General features: G+C 36.1%; 2 protein-coding genes and 1 long non-coding RNA gene across 5 annotated transcripts; 2 read left to right on the top strand and 1 right to left on the bottom strand.

Annotated features, from left to right (window-relative positions):
* Positions 1-363: 363 nt before the first annotated feature.
* Positions 364-3,131, top strand: LOC100183575 (apoptosis regulator Bcl-2). Its single transcript, XM_002127071.4, has 3 exons — positions 364-669; positions 985-1,318; positions 2,129-3,131. The coding sequence occupies exons 1-3, from the start codon at positions 431-433 to the stop codon at positions 2,291-2,293; spliced, it is 738 nt and encodes a 245-aa protein (XP_002127107.1). The 5' UTR covers positions 364-430; the 3' UTR covers positions 2,294-3,131.
* Positions 3,132-3,664: 533 nt separating this feature from the next.
* LOC100181231 (fibronectin) lies at positions 3,665-21,482 on the bottom strand. 3 transcript variants are annotated; one of them, XM_026840137.1, is made up of 16 exons: positions 21,327-21,482; positions 18,335-18,399; positions 16,696-16,805; positions 13,383-13,457; positions 11,721-11,874; positions 10,981-11,192; positions 8,955-9,197; positions 8,561-8,726; positions 8,038-8,178; positions 7,430-7,549; positions 6,880-7,100; positions 6,424-6,520; positions 5,719-5,848; positions 5,226-5,398; positions 4,725-4,831; positions 3,665-4,397 (listed from the first exon to the last, which is right to left on the bottom strand). In XM_026840137.1, the coding sequence occupies exons 2-16, from the start codon at positions 18,396-18,398 to the stop codon at positions 4,257-4,259; spliced, it is 2,154 nt and encodes a 717-aa protein (XP_026695938.1). In that variant the 5' UTR covers position 18,399; positions 21,327-21,482; the 3' UTR covers positions 3,665-4,256. The 3 variants fall into 3 exon arrangements, with proteins under 3 accessions (XP_026695938.1, XP_002121477.2, XP_026695939.1); XM_002121441.5 differs by lacking the exon at positions 13,383-13,457; XM_026840138.1 differs by lacking the exons at positions 13,383-13,457; positions 16,696-16,805; positions 18,335-18,399; positions 21,327-21,482 and adding an exon at positions 14,175-14,716.
* On the top strand, positions 11,885-13,530 carry LOC113475680. The gene is made up of 2 exons (XR_003397427.1): positions 11,885-13,297; positions 13,349-13,530. It is a non-coding gene; the product is annotated as an uncharacterized LOC113475680 (long non-coding RNA).
* Positions 21,483-21,685: the final 203 nt, after the last annotated feature.

Raw genomic sequence — 21,685 nt, 5'->3', positions numbered from 1 at the left:
GTTAAAGTCGTGTACTCCAATTTATTGAGTATTTGTGTTGTTTGCTTTAGGAAGTGTTGGTTTGTCATTAAAATTAATATTTTTATACATATATATATAAATTATAGACATTTTCATCCGCCATATGGTGAGAATTTATCAGAGAAACTTACCCTAATTAAATGGGTAATGGGCCGGCTCTGGTCTAAATCAAAGCTCCCATGGCATGCCTTCCTAAGGGCCTCACCCATATAGAACAGACAATTATAATTTTATTACTGTAGTTATAATATAATAATCAAGAAGATATTTTCCTAAAATACAGGATATTTACTTCGAATTAAATAGTGGCAAAATACTTTTGTTTTAATTTTAAACTAAATCCTTGTAATTATTCCATCACAGCAGCAAAGCATTAAGAATGTGCAGGAAAGTTTTGTAATTAAGTAGAATGGTTCAACAAACTAGAAGGGTGGTTGAGGACTATGTTTTGTTTCGGATCCACGAAACAATCGCTTCCGAATCGTACGACTCTTTTTCATCCCGTTGTAAACTCGAGGATCAAGCATCCAGGGGGTTTCCCTTACCCCAGACTAACCCCGCTCGATTGAATGTTTCGATTCGAAAGATTGCGGCAGAATACGAGAGAAGATACAGAGAAACATTTCCGGACTTACTGGAGGAGATAAAGTAAGTTTAATCTAACGCAACCTACTTCATGCCAATGTGCTATAAGCTGTTTGAATTGAGTAATTTATTTTCGGATAAACGGTTAAAAGTTGAAATAAAATATTAAATTTATCATTAAATGTATTTTTGTGAGCAACAACAGTTTTAATGATTAATGTTGAATGGGAAAACAAACTGTCGTTTCTTACACAATATATGAAAAATAAATTCATATTTTTACAAAATGATAAGCCCACTACTTTTATATTATCTAGCTACAAAATTGGTTCTTACTTTGTATAAATGATTTTATTTAATGTTCGTTCTTTTCAACAGGACAGTAAACATGTCAACTGATGACGTCGACAAAACATTTTCGCGAATCTGTAAAGATTTATTCCAACTTCCTCTCAAACGGAATTACCCGGATAACGCTATGAAGTCACAAGCAACCAGCAACTCCAAGATATTTATACAAAGTGACATTTTGGAGGTGGAAGACAACCATGTTAAATGGGGACATGTTATTGCTTTGCTGGTGTTCGCAGCCATTGTTGCTGTGCGGGCCGTGGAACTTAAAAAACATGAACAAGTTGACGCGATTGTTTCGTGGGTTTCAAAGTTTATCGACACCGAGCTTACTGGGTGGCTGAACAAGCAGGGTGGATGGGTGAGTACATGGGTGAAACTTATTCTTGTGTGACGGGGCAACAACAGTCGTTATAACAAGGGTGATCTGTTTGATTCACCTCGTGCCAGCTTAAGAATGTACCTTATTTATCCTCGCATGGAGGAAAACCCAGTTGTTATAACTTTGTAGGTGATATAAGAGTGAGGTCTTAAGTAAGATACTTTTGCGAACCATCTAGACCCCACTGAGACTGAGGTAGTTTATAGACACTCAATCTATCTTTCCTGGGACACAAGCGTAAACTACTTGTCGTAAATACATCAACGTTATTTGATCCCACCATTAATTTGTTCCATCGGGCCGGCGTCTGTAACTTGATATGACTTGTGGCTCTAGTGAGACAACCAATGTGTTGACACATGTGAAGCACTTAGCTATATTTGATATAAATATACTGTACTGTAAGGGCGAGGTTCTATGGCAGACATAAGACATAGGTCAGAGTTTTCCATAACAATAAAAATATGTTGCCTTGCTGTGTTTTTTTAACTGATAAGTTTAATTCATTACCAGGAAAATGTAATAATAACAATGGAGACCTCGGATCAGGGTGAAGAGTTTGCCCCCTGTATAATATAGATAATCAAATTTGCTATATTTAACTGACTGTTTATGCTCCTCAGGAACAAATACTTCATATGACTAACACTGTACTTTTGTAACACTATATAATAAGCAAGACAAACTCAGTAAATAAAGGTTGAAGCCCATTCTCTTATAGATAATTAAATTTGCTGTATTTAACTGACTGTTTATATAAACTGCATATGACGAATACTTTTTTCCCAGGAAAACGTAATTGAATGGAGTGAAGCAGGAGAGACAAGACTTCAGTTACAAAAAGATACGAGTTTCGATCCAAATAACTTTTCGTCATCGTTTCGTTCAGCGATAAGCGTTGGTGTTGTTGCTGCGTGCGTTGGGTTGGGAGCTTTAATTATGACCCGGAAGTGAATTGTGTTTCATGCATAGGCGACAAACTTTTAATATTACAGGGGAGGCAGGGATAGTTAGACATCCATTCATATACTTGGCACTAGTTTTTTCGGCAAATGCGAGTTACAAAAAACAATCTAACTAATTGGTTGTAATGTTTACTGATTATTGCAGTGTAGAAAATTCTTGGGTATGTCTGCCTACCCTGCCACCCCAGGTTTGGCGCCTAATATTTCATGGTACAAAGCTGTGGTATTCATGTTCTAACTATTGTAATGATTATTCCAGTAAGATTGTTGGTAATATTCACCCTTAAGCTGGTGCGTATCTTGTTTAGTGTTGTATCTTTGTTAAATAAATGTGAGAAAAAGAGCTTCTAAACGTGTACATTAAGACCAATGTTTCATGGTCATAATACCCCAAGTACATAGCATGTACAATGCTGGCAACTTTAGATCCTTGTGCTATATATAACTTCTTCTATTTCTGTATTTGTTTCAATTCAAATTTAAATTCTTGTAAATTCCCCTTTAAATTGAGATTTAATTGGCAAAAGATGTGAAAATAATGTTTACTTTTAACTGCACATAACACGGAGCTTGTTTAAACTAAATGTACAGAATGTGCCTCGTTTAATAACGAAGACATTGTGATTTTGGCAACTGTACATAACTTCGCACTTACGCCATCCACCAACGTATTTCGCATCCACAGTTGCTTCTGTAGCTTCCCAATGTATATTCAGTGTACAGTTGCCCGATATCTAACACAGCAGAAACAGCACGCTGGTCGTTGTGTGTGTCAGCATCCATTGTTGTTATCTATTGTCGGTTCCTATTAAAACTGAATCATGAAATAACTTGTGTTTTGGGTCAACAGTTCAAGATATTAGGTAGTTCATTTATATCCTCGTGGGTGGGAACTTGAGTGACTTATCCATGGTTGCCACTCCCATGCCCACAGTCGAGTGTCTGAAGCTATTGTAGTGTGCGGATAAGAAGACATGACTTTTGGTTGGTTTGGTCATTTATATCCTCGTGGGTGGGAACTTGAGTGACTTATCCATGGTTGCCACTCCCATGCCCACAGTCGAGTTGCTGAAGCTATTGCAGTGTGTGGATAAGCAGACATGACTTATGGTTGGTTTGGTCATTTATATCCTCGTGGGTGGGAACTTGAGTGACTTGTCCATGGTTGCCACTCCCATGCCCACAGTCGAGTTGCTGAAGTTATTGCAGTGTGTGGATAAGCAGACATGACTTTTGGTTGGTTTGGTCATATATATATCTTTGTGGGTGGGAACTTGAGTGACTTATCCATGGTTGCCACTCCCATGCCTACAGTCGACTTGCTCAAGCTATTGTAGTGTGTGGATAAGCAGATGCTAAATAGCGATTTGTTGCCAATTTATTGATGATTTCGAAACGTACATAAGTGAAATGCCATCCTATATTAAATTACCTAGACATACAAACTGGGAACAAATACCAATTGAAAACTTCTGTCTAATTGGATGAGACTTTAGCAAGCATTAGTCAGCATTACAAACAAGAGAGCTAGCTTCACACACAGGTAGAAAGCAACAAATATTGTTAAAGCTTTAAACAAGAAACTATTTAAGAGCAGAAAGCACGAACATTGAAACTTGAAATTACAATTATGAATTTAATGGTCATGATTTTGGACCAATACTTTATATTTTGTAACAAATGTGTTTTAATGATTGTAATAACTTGTTTTGTTTTCATTAATTTGACTTCCTTTATCGTTTTCGAAACAATAAATATTAGTTGTGTTACTTTATACTATAACATGTTTTAACAGCTATTTCGCTGTAAATTTCCATTTTTTCTGCAATTATCTTTATAAATAAATATACTACCCAACGAATTGGCAATTGTCACTTTTTCATTTACAATTTTTTCCAAAACTTAGTGTGTAAGCGTAACTGGAACATATTTTACAAAAGTTTTGATGACGATTACTGGCATCCATTAGTGAGGGACCTCACCCTTCCCGTCCCACAGCAAGCATGGGTGGAAACATTATACCAACGAGTGAAACAACACCCCATGCTATTCGTGGACTCTCGGAGAAGTTGGTTGTGACAGCAATCGGCCTCCTAAGAGTTATAATGATGGTTAGAAAATTGAAGTTTAATTTATATATAGTTTGTACACTTTATGATCAAGTTATTGTAAAATGAGTCCAGCTCACGGTTTTCATGGTTGCAGAGTTTTTATTATAAAAATCAAAGTTTTATGTCTATACTAAATAAACAGCTAAATTGTGAAAATTTTGTTTAATTTGAAAGGTATAAACGTTTAAAAAATCAGACTTCAAAGTTATAACAAAAACGCCACTCGTGGGCACTGTGATGTCACAATGTAAGATATAAGCCAGCGATGGCTTTTTGACCATTACAGTCCAACCAATACAAACCACTTACAAATGGGTTGTAAGCGATTCCATTACAGCAAGCTTGTGTTGGTCTAAACGGGCGAGGATCTGGGTTTGGATCGTTTCCGGTCAGAGGTGGTTTGCTGGTGAGTTTCGCTGTGGATGTGAATAATATAACATATAATAAAGTGCAAATAATACAATGTTACTTTTATATAAACATCTAAACAACTGCATGTATTTAAATAGATGGTATATAAAACAATAGTTGTTATAGAAACAACAATATAACTACAAATACTTATTATTAAAAATCTCTGTTCAAAACTTTTACAAAAAAATGGGTAATTTTGTCGAACAAGATTTTTTTAACAAACAACCAAAGGATAATTTTGGTCAATTGCTTCTGGTCGTTAATAGTCACCTTAATAAAGATAGATGTGAGTAATAAACTGCTCTGGACAAGTTTTAAAATTTTAAATATATGATTATTTTTTCCATATTATTCATTATATTCACTATTACCAAATAAAAGCAAGATGGCACTTACTGCACAATCTTCTGACCACTGTACTACATTGACTTTCTGAACCTTCAGGACATACAGGGTAAACCACAAGTTTTGCATCATAATACGAAATACATGGATTCCTTATAATGATGTCATAGTCCGCTGTGTTGTATGGTGGGACATTAAACTCATGGTGAATGAGTGAAAAACGTCTGAAAAAGTAAGTAAGAATGTTATACCTTATGTTTGCTGTTAAGTTACAACATAGGTGTCTTCTTATACACCAGACACATATGGTGTATTCATACACCTCATGCTCACTGTCGAGTTATAATATGGGTGTCTTCTTATACACCAGACACACATAGTGTATTCATACAACTCATGCTCACTGTCAAGTTATAACATAGGTGTCTTCTTATACACCAGACACACATGGTGTATTCATACACTTCATGCTTACTGTCAAATTATAACATGGGTGTCTTCTTATAATGAATTTACACACATTATACTGTGAACTTATACTCACATTGGGTGGTGTGGTATCTGTATAAACATGTATGTATCGTTACGGATCAGTGTGATTGTAATATTCCATCTGAGTGGTTCAATGGCTGTTGAGATTCTGCATCTTCTGATGGCGACACCGGCTTCATCAGCTGTGGATTGGTGGATGGTAATGCATTGGTACATAACATGATACATATTATAATTTTATATTTATGTTGAAACGTTTTCATATCTGTTATATACAACATGGGGTTGCCAACCATAGGTATCTTAATGTACATTGGGATGATCCACAGCCTCACCATGTGTTTGTGTATTATGGAGATTTACACAGAAGTTTGGATATAAATAAATAAATAAATATAACTTATTTATCCTCGCATGGTGGGGAAACGACAGTCGTTATAACACGGGTGTTCTGTTTCATACACCTTGTGCCCGCTAACAAGTTACCACGTATGTAACTTATTTATCCTCGCATGGTGGGCCAACAACAGTTGTTATAACACAAGTGTTCTGTTTCATACACCTCATGCCCACTTATAAGTCACCATATATGTAACTTTGTGGGTATTTATTTTTTCTACATGGCTAATAGTTTGAACAACCCATTAGTGACCACTGGGTTGGAGCAAATGCCAGTAAATGTCTTGCCCAAGGACACATAAACCCACAAAACTACTTTATGTTTAATTGCTTTCCTGCATGGAAACAAAGGACCTACCACAATTAGCATCCAACACGTTTGGCACGCTTAACACGTTTCCACGTTTAGTTCTCAGGTAAATGGTGAGAATACGACCAGCTACTGGTAGGGTGATCTGTGGACAATTGTTCAAACAAGAAATATATAAGAGCAAAAATATTCAAATGGAACAAGAGGTCAAGTTTAACCAGGTATTGGAAGTAAGCAATGTTTCAATCAAGCAATGCAATAAACCTTAACAGATGTTTGCTTTCCTGAAATTAACCTACACACATATGGTGTCTTTTTATACACGAAGGTAACCGGGTTTAGATTAACAAAATATGCAGAAAAATAAGCAAAATCAACAAAAATATTGCCTAAAATTCAACAAAGAACATGTTATTCATTCTTTTTCATCACAAGTGTCATAATGACATCAAAGAGAATGCAATTTAAGTTTAGATTCATTTTCAAGATCATATTAATCCTTACATTTGCCCTGAACACATTCCTCCCGACAACGATGGGAGACGGAGGGTACGAGGTTCCGATCTCGAACTGGTAAGGAGAATAATCAATCACGAATCCGTCCCAATCCCCGGCTATCGGTGGAGACCATGACATAGAAATCACGGATGTTCGTATCGCTGCGTTGCCTTCAAGTGGTCCGTTGACCTCGCAGCGAACGTTGCCCCCTTGTGGTACGTAGGGGACTGTGGGAATACTTGGGTTTATTTCTCTGCTGTATTTATATTATAAATCAAACTGTAGGTACAATGTTAATACGTATGGTACTGCAGAGTGTTTGATGGGGTACAGATCATAAGGACTTAAACCAAATAAAATTAAAATATTAACAACACAAAATTTTAATGAAAGAATTGTGCTAGAAAATATTGAATTCGAAGCTTGGTACTGACAGGCAAGTGTGGTTTGGGCAAGTTACTAAGTAATTTAGAGTTTCCAAAAAGAGGCACTACACTCTATATATGGTAACTCATAAAGGGACACGAGGTGTATGAAACAGAACACAAGACCTCACCTGTAGCATGTTGTATAGATACTGGCACGCTCTCAACAGATAAGTTGTCCACACATCTAGATATGACAGATACATTGTACATGGTGCCTGGTGAAAGCCCTGTCACTATAAGGCTGGTTTCTGTAGGGAATATATAATGTTAGTGTCCTTATTTAAATGAATAAAATGGGGGTTTAAAAACAGTTTTTTTTATATTCTTGTGGGTGGGAACTTGAGTGACTTATCCATGGTTGCCACTCCCATGCTCACAGTCGAGTTGCTGAAGCTATTGCAGTGTGTGGATAAGCAGGCATGGCTTTTGGTTGGTTTGGTCATTTATATCATCGTGGGTGGGAACTTGAGTGACTTATCCATGGTTGCCACTCCCATGCCCACAGTTTAGTTGCTGAAGCTATTGCAGTGTGTGGATAAGCAGGCATGGCTTTTGGTTGGTTTGTGAGCATGAGGCGTAGGAAACAATACACCCGTGTTATAACAACTGTCGATGCCCCGCCATGCAAGGTTAATAAGTTACATACATGGTAACTAATAAGCTGGCACAAGGTGTATGAAACAGAACACCCCCCGTCATGTGAGGATAAATAAGTTACAAACTTTACCCCACTTACTAGTAACTGCAACTGTTCTTCCAGGAGGTTGGATCGTAACTTTGTAACCCCCAACTTCAAGGGGGCTTCCCCTCATCCAAGACAACCATAGAGATGTCGAATTAAAGTCAATGACACGAAGGTTAATGGCGGCTTCAGGTTCTATATGGAATATACAAGATTAATGGTTTGTAAAGTTTAACTTTATATTAATTTTGTCTTTGAATTTCTCCTGCAAAATTGTTCCTTTTTGTAATACAGGCATTCTATTCTATATGGGTAAGACCCTACAGCGCGGCATTATAAGTTTTAACCCTAAACAGTCATGCTTAGAATTAACCGTTTTTTTCTAACAGACACTCATTATTGCATCATAAACCATACTCTATTCTATATGTGTTAGGTCAAGAACCTTGAATTTGAACCAAAGTTGGCCTATTATCCCAACACCAGTGCTCCATACGTTTGAGTGGAATATGCCCCACATGAAACTAATGTGTCCAAGTCTCCCACAACCTCGCAGTAAAACACATCCCATACTAACTTGTATACACGGTTGATCTTTGTCCATTTCTGCTTCGAACATTTTCATATAAAGTAAAAACTTCGAATGAATATTCTGTGCAAGAATTGAGTCCGGTGATCTCTCGTTGACGATCCATCGGTGATTCGGGTTCCGCTATTGTCGCGTTTCCTTCCAATCCTATGATCTGAGGGGGAGGTTTTATTTGCGCAACACTGGAGGTTTTAATTGCGCAACACTGAAGATTTTAATTGCACAACACTGGAGGTTTTAATTGCGCAACACTTGAGGTTTTAATTGCGCAACACTGGTGGTTTTAAATTATTAAAGTTGTACAATATTTTATAATTTAACCATGAATATGGTTCCAATAAAACTAAAAAATATAGAACTAAAAAAGACAAACTAAAATTACCTCAAAATTATCATACAGTCCCACGATGACGCCGTTCTGCCACTTCAGTGTCGTGCTAGTTGTTCCTGTTTCATCCGTCACAGGGGGTGGGTCAGATGGTTGGAGGACGATTGTTCTGGTTATCGGGTCACTACGGAGGACTCCCAGCTCTCCAGTGCCACAAGTGGTGGAGTAGAGGGTGATTGTGTATGTCTTGCCGGGGGTCAAACGGATGAATTGACGAACCAGGGTCCCAGCGTTGTTCTGTGGGGTAAGAAGAGTTAATACTGGGGGGGGGTATTAGGATTGCTGCTAAGTTATAACATGGGTGTCTTCTTATACACCAGACACATGGTGTATTCATACACTTCATGCTCGCTGTGGAGTTATAACATGGGTGTCTTCTTATACACCAGACACACATTGTGTATTCATACACCTCATGCTTACTGTCAAGTTATAACATGGGTGTCTTCTTATACAACAGACACACATGGTGTATTCATACACCTCATGCTCACTGTTGAGTTATAACATGGGTGTCTTCTTATACACCAGACACACGTGGTGTATTCATACACCTCATGCTCACTGTCGAGTTATAACATGAGTGTCTTCTTATACACCAGACACACATGGTGTATTCATACACCCCATGCTCACTGTTCAGTTACAACATGGGTGTCTTCTTATACACCAGACACACATGGTGTATTCATACACCTCATGCTCACTGTCGCACTTTGTTTTTCATTCAATTACTTTCTATCAATTCAAATTTTCCTGTCATTTGAGGATTATGACTTAATAATTTGCAATGTGATCTATAATGATTGATTGTTATCTAACAATGCAATAATACAATTCAGGCTCAGTGACAAAATATTAGCCATTAAAATGCAACAGGGAAGTTATTATAGCAGTAACATGATGCTATCATAACAGGGTCTGTGATTTAAACTTGAAAAGACCTAGGTGTCATGGGATCTAGGCAGAGGTTGAATTTCACCCAATTTTAAGATTGACCTTGAATATTTTTAGAAAATTACTCGAAACATTTTAAGGTTTAACCTTCATGTTTCTAGGTATAAAACATGTTTTTAAATCACACGGTTTTGTGTCTCAATAAAACATCTATATTTTTTCTATAAAATCCATTTTGCTATCCATTTTTATCTATTTTAACACCATTGTTATGTAACTATTGCTTTAATAAGTTGAGGGCACTAGTAAAAAATGTTTTAAAATCTATAAAAATGTTTAGCAAAGTGGCTGTTCAACCACTGCTGTTTTCTGATAAAAATGAAGTTTAAAAATTTTATTCTTCAAACTTTTTAACTTTTAACCATATGTGTAATGTTCAATTGCGTTTAAAATCAAAAGTCAAGAATGTTGTTTAGAGGATTGGCTGCCAAAGTTGCCCCAGGCACAAACTGATTTTAAGGTTAAAGAGAAAAATGTGTTCTTTGTGTGACGTGTTAAAATTACATAGAATTTATTTGGAGAAAAAAAACCAAAATTACTGTTGAAATAATTTTTGTAACAGGTGTTCCAATTCATACACCTTGTGCCCACAAGTTACCATGTATTTAACTTTGGATATTCTGCTGGTTTTGCTGCTGGTTATACATTAATATATAAATTGTTTCTCCCAATTTAAAAACAATTTTTTGTACCAAAGTTTACCTTGATAAAATCTTGCTGTATAAAATAATAAACTTTCTTAAAGGCATGCGCCTAACCAACTGTGGTGACTACTTTGTACTGGCGCCGTAGCATAGTGGTTAGCGCACCTGCCTGTAACCCAGTGTTCTTGGCCTCGACACTTAACGGCAATTGCTCCAACCCAGTGGTTACTAATAGGTTGTCCAAATTATCAGTCATACATTAAAGAAATGAAAAAATCCCCCCCCCAAAATAATTACCCACAAAGTAACATACATGGTAACTTGTAAGCTGGCACGAGGTGATAAACCCGTGTGATAACTACTGTCGTTTTCCGGCCACGCGAGGAAAAAGTAAGTTACATTCATTCATTCATACTTACTTCATTTCCATGGGTAGGGAAAGCCATTTGTCCATCACTTGGTGATATAGTTGCATCATAGCAGTCACAGAATCCTTCAGTAGGAGGTTCCCATACTGCTTCAATACCAGGGAAATTGAGGGTGAACTGGGTGTTCTCAAAGTAGGGACTCTCAATTATCAGCTCGATTTGATCAAAAGTCTCAAGGGCAAGGTTTTGTGGGGGAAGGGGGACTGTGAATGGATTGAAGTGTTAATATGTAATAATTTATGTGTGGTATGTTACAACTAAGGGGGAAATGAAGTAGAAGGAGTGAGGTGTTTTAATAAATCAGTGAAAGTTCTTTGTGTAGAAACCAAGTGGCCACTACCCGCCAAAACAAGGTTTTAAGCCACCATGTATGTTTTAAAATAGGAAGATATTTTTTTCTAATGGATACATGTATGTATAGCCACAAAAAGATACCCCACATACAATGAACCTACTCTGTGTTATAACATGGGAGTTAACTATATGGATGCAAATGGTGTTCACTAACTGGTGTCCTGGTTATTATCCTGGTAATTTTTTCCTATAAATATATGTAAGTTACAAACCACAATGTTATCCCAACTATCAAATAACAGTCGATGCTAAATTGTGTCTTAGTTCAGATATTAAAGATCTCTTAAGCCCAAAGTTTGTTAGAAGCCAACATACATTATACAGTGAACCCCAGTGATATCTCAACCGCAAGAAAAATAAACGTAATGTTCGCTTACTCGTGTCTTGGTTAAGCACAGCTATATCACTTGTCATCGCCCCCCTTGATGCAGTTACTGTGAACGTATACAAATAACCGGGTTGCAAATTCTCAACCACACGAAAGGTCTGTGCGGGTAAGAAGGGGCGTTGGATGCCAGCGCTTGGGAAGGTCTGGTGAAAGGAGTGGATTAATGCAATATTGTGGTGGGGTGTTTAAAAGTTATTATTTTTAAAATAAAAGTTGTGATTTTTAAAAAGTGGTTAAAAGTTTGAAAATACAATATTAGGTATGCTTTGAGGGGGTTATTTTATTGATCTGTTGTATATTTTGTAGGGAATTACTGTTAAAGTGTTTGAAAGGTAATGAGTTTGATTGAGTGTTATGTATGTTGGTCACCATGGGTGAAAATGGGTAAAAGTGGGAGGGGGTGTTTTGATTTAATTTGCTTGGTCACTGTATTTAATTGGGTATTATGCTATTTTTTTGGTGTATTTTGGTTCTGACATGAAATCAAATGGGAAGTATGAGCTGTATTAAACTATATGCACAATGCAAATGTATTTAATAAATACCAAATCATTGAATATTATAAATGTTACAATAAAAATTATAAACACATTTTTACCATCTAATTCAGTTTAACATTAATATTGTTTTTACATATAAAGACACCAAAGAGAACAAAACAAGAATATCCGTTGTTTATAACTTTGTATAAACAACATAAGAAACATATAAAGTTCAAGTTTGTTTTTTTCAATAAATTTGATTTTAAAAATGTAAGAAAATAAAAAAGAAGAATAAGGTAACCAAAACCTGAAAGAAATTGAGTTGCCAACTAATATGCTGGGTGTTTGGGCCTATTTACTTTTTATACAAATGGTTTTCATGTGCTTATATATGATACTTGTGAGACAAAAATTCCCATTTTTTTGGGCGGGATTTTATATTTTAAGTTAATTTATTGGGATAAGCATGTGTTTAAATGACTGTAAGTTTACAATTTATTAGCCTTGTTTTTATCCGAAATACATATGAATGTGATTTTCTTTTAGTTTAAATTATGTTAAGGCCAAGCATGCATGAATGATCACCATGTTTGTCCATGCAATGTAAATGCAACAAAATAATATAAAATTTATGCCTAGGTGCAAAAACTATATGGTCAACATGCAATACAATGTATTTAGTCAAGCTGAGGACATTGAAATAAAAAAGGATATTTTTAAAGATAACATACTAAAAAATAATTATGTATGTGCCAAACAAATGTGATAATAGTGAATGCAGAAGTTTATGAACATGATGGTTCTAGGTTCTAACGATAGGTAAAGTATTTTAAATTGGAATATTGTGAGGAAAAATAATTCACTTTTTATACATGTGCGATATGTGCCGAAAAACTATTTAATTAAAGTGGAAAAGATTATGAAGTGGAGGGTTCTAGGTTCAAAACCCAAGGTGAGGTGTGACAAATTTCTAAAACAAGATCTTTTACAGATTGGGTGCGAAAATAATTTAAACTGTTTTTTCTGCATATGCTGAAAAACCAAATGAAAACATCAACAAGAAGGCTCAAGGTTCAAACCCAAGGTAAGGTGCGAAAAATTAAAAATTTAATTTTTTCACATTTTTTTCATTCAGAGCCCCTGAAACTCACACCACCATTTAAACATACCAGCATATTACTACCACAAGGTTGGCAACCTGATGGGATGGCTACCGGACATGTCTTTACAACTGCTGGCTGAACCTGTAAGTTTGTTAGAATACACAGCAGCGTTATGTCATGCTGAGCGGCAAAAACAACTTAAAAAAGCGACAAAAAAACATTTAAAAATTTTAGCAATTAAAAAAACTTTTCAAAAACACTCTGAATATCAACAAAAATAACCAAAAAACTTTAAAAAATTATTAATCCTACTAAAGGTTATAAAAGGGTGCTAGCTACAAAAATTGCTTGACTATTAATAAATGTATTTGAAAAAAAAGAGATGTATATGTTAATGTTATATTAACTGCATTATTTTGGCAAAAATGTTTAGGGCCATTAAAGCAAAATTGTCCCCTCATATTTGCCTTTTTCTCCCTTTCTCTCACTTTGAGAGAGCCTTTTTCACAGCCATACAATGATATTGTTATATTGCATTAGTAAATGACATGATAGGTTAATTAGCATTGTTATAAATGTCAATGAATTAAAGCTGCATTCAGTTAGCATGTACCATAAGGTAACTAATATATTCTGTAATCTAGTTTGGGTTTAATTGATAAAACAGTGCCAAACTAGAGTTAATGATTTGATTTGGTCATTATTTTAATGTACCCAGAGCTATAAATGGGTAAAAGTTGGGCAAGCTGGGGGTGGGGGTTTATTGTGGTGATGTGCTTAGGCTCTTTATTCAATTAGTCTGCTTAGCTCATTACCCAAAATACCATCGTACTGTTAATGGTAGAGCGATTCGGATACCTTTTGCATGGTAAAACCAAGGGGTTTTTCATTATGATTTTTCGTGCTAATTCAAAATCCGGGGCACTGTTTGTCCTTTATCACAGGAACCGGTACACTGTTTGGTGTTTATACCATGAACCAGTACACTGTTTGTCTTTTATCCCAGGAATTGGTACACTGTTTGTCTTTTATCTAACGATTTTCAAACATCCCTCATCCGCCATTGTTTGACCGACAGCAAACAATAGCAACGTTCTATAAACTCCGTCATAATCGCGGTTCGCGCGTTTAACGATCGCGGTCAACGTCGGTGATTAACGTTGTTTGGTTATGACGTCATAAACGTTATTATGTCGTTGTCGGTAATTAAATGGAGACTCACAGTCATCCTCTATTACGTCATAAAGAAGGTCAAATTGCTTCGCGACTTACACGACTGCTGATGGAGCTTCGTAATTACGACGCGATAAATCTAAAACAGCGACGCATCACTTGTAGCATAGCTATCTCTAAACTAAAGCGTCAAAATGAATGTGTGCGTTTAGATTAGAGCATGCGCAACGATGCTATTTCGCCTTAAATTGTCTTTCTTTACACTAGTTATACATTAAAGGGCAGATTTTTACAAGTTTCTGCCACGTTTAATGCTGCGGGGTAAGATGGGATAGCGTTAGCACATAATGTCCCATATTTCCTAATCGTGATTTTTACAATTAACAAATTTTAGGCAGGTTAGGGTCCGTTAATAACTACGTAAATATTCTTTGTTAGCTCACAATTGAAACGATAGTTTAAACCAAGTTATACGAAAAATATATCACACAGAATAATGTTTAACAATTCGGGTGCTTCATTACTTTATGGGCGTTTATATTCCACGGGAGGTTCGTTGTTCAAGCGATGGAGTAATCTTTGAATCTTGTTGAAACCGGTTTTACCGATCCTGCTTTTTCCGATTGCGTCGTGCTAATCCGGTTATTGGCGTGTGAAAGTATATGTCTGGTCTATAAGACGTACCTGCTATAACTTGACAGTGAGCATGAGGTGTATATAAATACACCATGTGTGTCTGGTGTATAAGAAGATACCCATGTTATAACTCGACAGTGACCATGAGGTGTATGGATACACCATGTGTGTCTGGTGTATAAGAAGACACCCATGTTATAACTCGACAGTGAGCATGAGGTGTATAAATACACCATGTGTGTCTGGTGTATAAGAAGATACCCATGTTATAACTCGGCAGTGAGCATGAGGTGTATAATAAATACACCATGTGTGTCTGGTGTATAAGAAGACACCCATGTTATAACTCAACAGTGAGCATGAGGTGTATGAATACACCATGTGTGTCTGGTGTATAAGAAGACACCCATGTTATAACTCGACAGTGACCATGAGGTGTATGGATACACCATGTGTGTCTGGTGTATAAGAAGACACCCATGTTATAACTCGACAGTGAGCATGAGGTGTATGAATAAACCATGTGTGTCTGGTGTATAAGAAGATACCCATGTTATAACTCGGCAGTGAGCATGAGGTGTATAATAAATACACCATGTGTGTCTGGTGGATAAGAAGACACCCATGTTATAACTCAACAGTGAGCATGAGGTGTATGAATACACCATGTGTGTCTGGTGTATAAGAAGACACCCATGTTATAACTCGACAGTGCGCATGAGGTGTATGAATACACCACGTGTGTCTGGTGTATAAGAAGACACCCATGTTATAACTCAACAGTGAGCATTAAATATCATTGTCTTTAAAATACCCCAATTAAGCTTACATGTAAAACGAGCTATTATGTTTCACATTATAACCACTATATATTCAATACACAAGTTTCAAGTTCGTTGTGTATCGACCGTTCATGCCTAGGGCGACTTAAGGATCGTAGGCGTGATAAGATGAAGTCGGAATATCTCAAGATACCGCGATAGGAACGGGGTATATAAGCTAAATGTAACAAATCATAAACAAAACTCGATTTTCAACTTTTAGAAAGATTTTCTTAAACGTAAGTTTTTGGTGTCAAATTGACGTGAGAAACGACGTTATTAGAAAATGCAAAATTTAAATATAACGCCCTTTATATTATGACCGATTTGATGCCAATTCAAACCTAATGGTTTTTTAACGACAATTCCTAAACCTACACCACTTACGATCTAACCCATATATCGCCTTTAAATTGTCTATTGTTAGAATATATCAACAGATATATAAAATACTGCATGGGGTAAAATGAACACCGTTAGAATATATATTATCCAATACTTCTTAATCGTGTTTTTAACAATTTACAATCCTTTTTTAAACAGTAGGAACAGCAAAACTGAAAAAGTAATTATTAAATTTAATTTATCGTAACCGTATAATAAAAACATAAAAAAGTTGTTTAAATACTTGAACAATAAACGCAAAATATCCCATATTTCCTAATCACAATTATAAACAACGCTATTTTTAAATAGTAAAAAAAACTTTCGTTGCTGGAAAAAGAAAAACAAATAATTTGACTAAATACCCGAACAATAAACTTGTCATAGAACTCGTTATGCGGCATCGTCCAGTTCAATGTGATGGAGTTGGTTGTGACATCTTGAACCATTACAGCTGGTACCGGTACAATCAACGCTGTGTGGAGTGTTGGGTTTGTTAGAATTCTGCGATGTTAATTAAAAGTCTACAAAACCCAACTAACTTATATGTTGTAATACAATAAACTGGGTAATGAGCCAACTGTGGTCTAAATCCCAGGTCTCATGGCTTGCCTCACTGTAGGACCTCACCCATATAGAATAGAATGTGCATACACAATGTTGGGGTAATGGGCCAACTCTGGCATAAACCCCAGGTCCCATGGCATGCTTCACTGTAGGACCTCACACATATAGAATAAAATGTGCATATACAATGTTAGGGTAATGGGCCAACTGTGGCCTAAATCCCAGGTCTCATGGCTTGCCTCACTGTAGGACCTCACCCATATAGAATAGAATGTGCATACACAATGTTGGGGTAATGGGCCAACTCTGGCATAAACCCCAGGTCCCATGGCTTGCCTCACTGTAGGACCTCACACATATAGAATAAAATGTGCATATACAATGTTAGGGTAATGGGCCAACTGTGGCCTAAATCCCAGGTCCCATGGCATGCTTCACTGTAGGACCTCACACATATAGAATAAAATGTGCATATACAATGTTAGGGTAATGGGCCAACTGTGGCCTAAATCCCAGGTCCCATGGCATGCTTCACTGTAGGACCTCACACATATAGAATAAAATGTGCATATACAATGTTAGGGTAATGGGCCAACTGTGGCCTAAATCCCAGGACCCTATGGCATGCCTCACTGTAGGACCTCACACATGTATAATAGAATCTGCATATACAATGTTGTGTTAATGAGCCAACAGTGGCTACACATTCAGGTCCCTGATAACGTCGTCCGCAGGATCCCACACGGAGTAAAATATACGACAACCGTTCTTACATAAATACCGCATACCACCAATTCTTGAACAAATATACAAAATCAAAACGATGAAGTAACCGTAAAAAGACAGGCGGCTAAAGGATTTTCAACTTTATAACATAATAAAAAGCGCGACCATTGCACAGACAGGATATATAGCGACAAAACAACAGTTGTTAAAACACACTTACAGGTAAAACATTTTTTACATTTAATTGGAAGAAAATAAGCGTGGTCGCTGCACCAGGTTGAATAAATTAAAAGGCGAAAAGACTATGTTGCCGTGTTTAATAAACCAGTATATATAGTTATAGGGTGGGGAAAGACGGGACACATTTAGCACCTAATATTTAAATATCCTGATTGTGTTTTAAACAATTAACAACAGTCTATGGGAGTCGTAAAGATACGGTTTTATAATTCTTTAAATGTTTTTTGATTGCTACCAAATGTGCCTATAAAATAGAATAAAGGGGTGTCCCATCTTTCCCCACCCTACTATATATAAACTAACGATTTCAAAACTGCGTGATAACGTGAGAGCGAACAAAAGGTCATGAATGTAACTTATTTATCCTCACGTAGATTGGCAACGTCAATCGTAATAACACGTTTGTTAAACTGAGTATAACAATATTATAAACAACCAACACGCCAACTTCATATAAATAGTTACCCCCACCTGCATTGCCGACTTTAAATATTGCCGCGATCACAACAAGTGTGAAGAATTCTCCCATAGTCATTCTGTGGGAAATAAAAGTTGAATAAAATATTCTGAAAAATGTAAAAATGTTCCGCACAAAAAAAGGAAAAAAGTTAAATGTAAAATATTTCTGTGCGTAATAAAAAGTAAATTTAAATATAATGTAAATTGTAGGAAATTAATATAGGCGAATAAAAGAATAAAAAAATACAAAACAATATACTTAACAATAAGATAGTTGGGTGGGGAGATGGGACACTTTCAACACATATTATCTAAATATCCTGATCGTGTTTTAAACAGTTAACAACGGTCTATGGGAGTCGTGATGACAAGGTTTTATATTCATTGAATGTTCTTTGTTTACTGCCAAAATGTAGGAAAAAATAGAATCAAAAGGTGTCCCATCTTTCCCATCCTACTATATGAAATGTAAATTATTCTGCGGAAAGTAAAAATGAAACGTAGGATATTCAGCTGTTATATACCAGACATGCTATTTCCCGAAAACTAATCGTGGGCGTTAAAAATTACAGTCGATTTTATTACAATGCAACTTTTCAAGTAAATTTTAAATTATTCTGATACTTTTGCTATCTACGTATTATATTGTCCAATGAAGCTCATGAAAAAGTTGTATTTATTCAAACGCGAAAGTTCGTACGTCTGCCACACGGCGCGTTCCTACTGTACTTGCCAGACAGAGTTACGAAATATATCGCCATTTTGAAACGCTATTTCTCTCTCCAAATTAAAACCCTTAAAAGTATTTTCCTCTCTTAAGCAAGTTTAAAAATTCCTAAAATTTTAATAACAATATTTTTATTAATAACAATGACGTCATCCCTTAGCATTGTTTCGTCACACAGCATTTTGTTCACTAAATAAAGGTTGAGAGGTCACCGTAATGTCGCCTTTGTTTATTTCTATGGTTTATCTCGTCTGACCCCTTGCTGGTTACAACGCTACTAAAACGATGGTCATATTTTGGACACAAAATTTTCGAATTATAACTTGAATTTTGTTTATCTCCACAAATACGATAACGAAAACCTAATATTTGATCAACTATTGGAAAACCTGCACGACGATACAACTTCTATATATTAGGGTGGGGTAAGATGGGACACCTTTAGCACATATCATCCAAATATCCCGATCGTGTTTTAAACAATTAACAACGGTCTATGGGAGTCGTCAGGATACGGTTTTATAATTCTTTGAATGTTCTAGAACAAAAAGTGTCCCATGTTCCACCACCCCACTCTATACGTATCTCATCGAATACGATAGCATAGATCAAAGTAAACGAAACAGCAAAGGAAGGGAATTAACATCAAAACGACAATCGTTAAAAACACGCTAAACAACTGGTTTTAATCCTGTTACAAAGTTAATTTATACTAAATATACGTGGTGATGGGCCAACTCTTGTCAAAATTTAAGGTCCCATGGCATGCCTTACTGTAATACCTCACAGAAAAAATGCAAAATACTGCTTTTTACAGCAAAAATAGGCACTGATTGTTAAACTAGACAAAAATACGCGTGAAATTAGCAAATACCAAGGAAGTTACAACAGTATTTTACACAAACACTAATCCCATAGAACACAAAGCTTTGTCCACGTTGTACGACAACTACGTCCGCTATAATTCAAGTCTTTATAATTACCGTGAATTACCTGGTGTGTAACTCAACGTCCGGATTATAATTAAATATTTTGACGGCGATAGGGCGGCCCTTTATGTGCGGGCGGCGTGGTGGACTAATCTATATAGTTTCCAAAATGTAGTTTCCATTTTGTGTTTAAATTCACCAATATCTAACATTTCGGTACAAATAAACCAATTGGCATTTCGCCTTTTGGTGTCTATATATATATATATATATATATAATAAAACTGCATAATAGTTCTACGTTTTGTCCAAATTTTCTATACACAGTAAGGGGGGAGAAGAAGAAATGTATAGTAGGGTGGGGGGATGGGACACCTTTTCATTCTATTTTCTCTTACCCCATTTGGTAGTAAACAAAGAACATTCAAAGAATTATAAAACCGTATTCTCACAACTCCCATAGACCGTTGTTAATTGTTTAAAACACGATCAGGATATTTAGATATTATGTTCTAAAGGTGTCTTATCTTACCCAACCCTACTAATAAGAAATCGCCGCCATGTTAGACAAAGAAATTCGTTCGCGAACTTTTTGCTTATTACGTCATAAACAATTGCCTTCACTTTCAAGTAGTTTTAGAATATCGTCGTAAATTGTTCGAGAATTGATGGAACAACAAATTGTTAGACAATCGTTCGCAATTATGACGTCATAGCAAGGTCGCGCAAATGTCGATTGTTCCGAACAAAGAGCAGTCGGTGTAAACGAAAGTAAATATTGGGATTTATGTAGATAATAAAACGAAATATTGTTAAAAATATATGTGTAAGAGTTAGGATAAATATACTGGCTGACGAAATTCTGCTCTAATGCAAAAATAACGTTGATATATTTAAAATAACCAAAAGAGCCAATTTGAAACTATGCATGGTATAGTATAGACGAAACGATAAAACAGAACGCTAATGTTATGTCAACTTTGGCCTAAAATAAACCAACAATTAAAATGTTGCTGGCACTCCTGGCAGGCATATTGCAAAACTAAAACACAGATCTTATGGCATTTAGTAATTACCCAATTAAGATAATTTAGCTAATTATTATTTCCATGATATTCATTTAGATTGCAGAAAAAAACGATAGAAAAACTCCGGCTGGTATTTTTGGATTTAATTTTATTATTTTTTTGGCTTTTTTTGCCAAAAAATTAACGATAAAAATATTCATATTTAAGTCACTTTGGCTTAAACCGTACATACCATTCCTGGTAGCAAAGTCACAAAATATTTTAACTTTTTTTGCTAAAACCGCCTAATAAAAATCATTCAAAATCTCACACCCTGTTACCTGTTATATTGTAGCTGTCCTCTGCCCGTCACCTTCGTTATCAAATGGACTTCTCTATGAAATTAGTGCTATAGTTTAGAAACAACCCAATCCGCCCGTTAAACGAGCGACTTTAAAATTTAACAACCTAATTTTTCTGCGGGAAATGAAATTTGATTTATTGCTTTGCGTTTACTTGGTTCTCGACACACACGTTGCGAAGGAATGAGGCTTGACGTTACACGATCGCTATAACCTTACCGACCCCCCAGGCTATCCTACCTCGCTAATTACGAGTCTACTGCCCGATATGACAGCCATGGATATAGGCCCATTACCCAATACGCACTTCTCGTTAGTTTATTACACTTCGTGTGAAT

This window comes from Ciona intestinalis, unplaced genomic scaffold (genome assembly GCF_000224145.3).
Source record: "Ciona intestinalis unplaced genomic scaffold, KH HT001138.1, whole genome shotgun sequence".
NCBI lineage: Eukaryota > Metazoa > Chordata > Ascidiacea > Phlebobranchia > Cionidae > Ciona > Ciona intestinalis.
Note: the sequence above shows the minus strand (reverse complement) of the source record. Positions and strands in the feature narration are given on the sequence as shown.

Excerpts from the sequence above, each read along its gene's own strand:
- LOC100183575 (XM_002127071.4), top strand. The coding sequence starts at position 431 with ATGGTTCAACAAACTAGAAGGGTGGTTGAGGACTATGTTTTGTTTCGG. Across the intron at positions 670-984 it reads GACTTACTGGAGGAGATAAA|GACAGTAAACATGTCAACTG; the intron begins GTAAGTTTAATC and ends TCTTTTCAACAG. Across the intron at positions 1,319-2,128 it reads TGAACAAGCAGGGTGGATGG|GAAAACGTAATTGAATGGAG; the intron begins GTGAGTACATGG and ends CTTTTTTCCCAG.
- LOC100181231 (XM_026840137.1), bottom strand. The coding sequence starts at position 18,398 with ATGACTATGGGAGAATTCTTCACACTTGTTGTGATCGCGGCAATATTT. Across the intron at positions 9,198-10,980 it reads TCCCTACCCATGGAAATGAA|AACAACGCTGGGACCCTGGT; the intron begins GTAAGTATGAAT and ends CTTACCCCACAG. Across the intron at positions 5,399-5,718 it reads CAGATACCACACCACCCAAT|ACGTTTTTCACTCATTCACC; the intron begins GTGAGTATAAGT and ends TTACTTTTTCAG.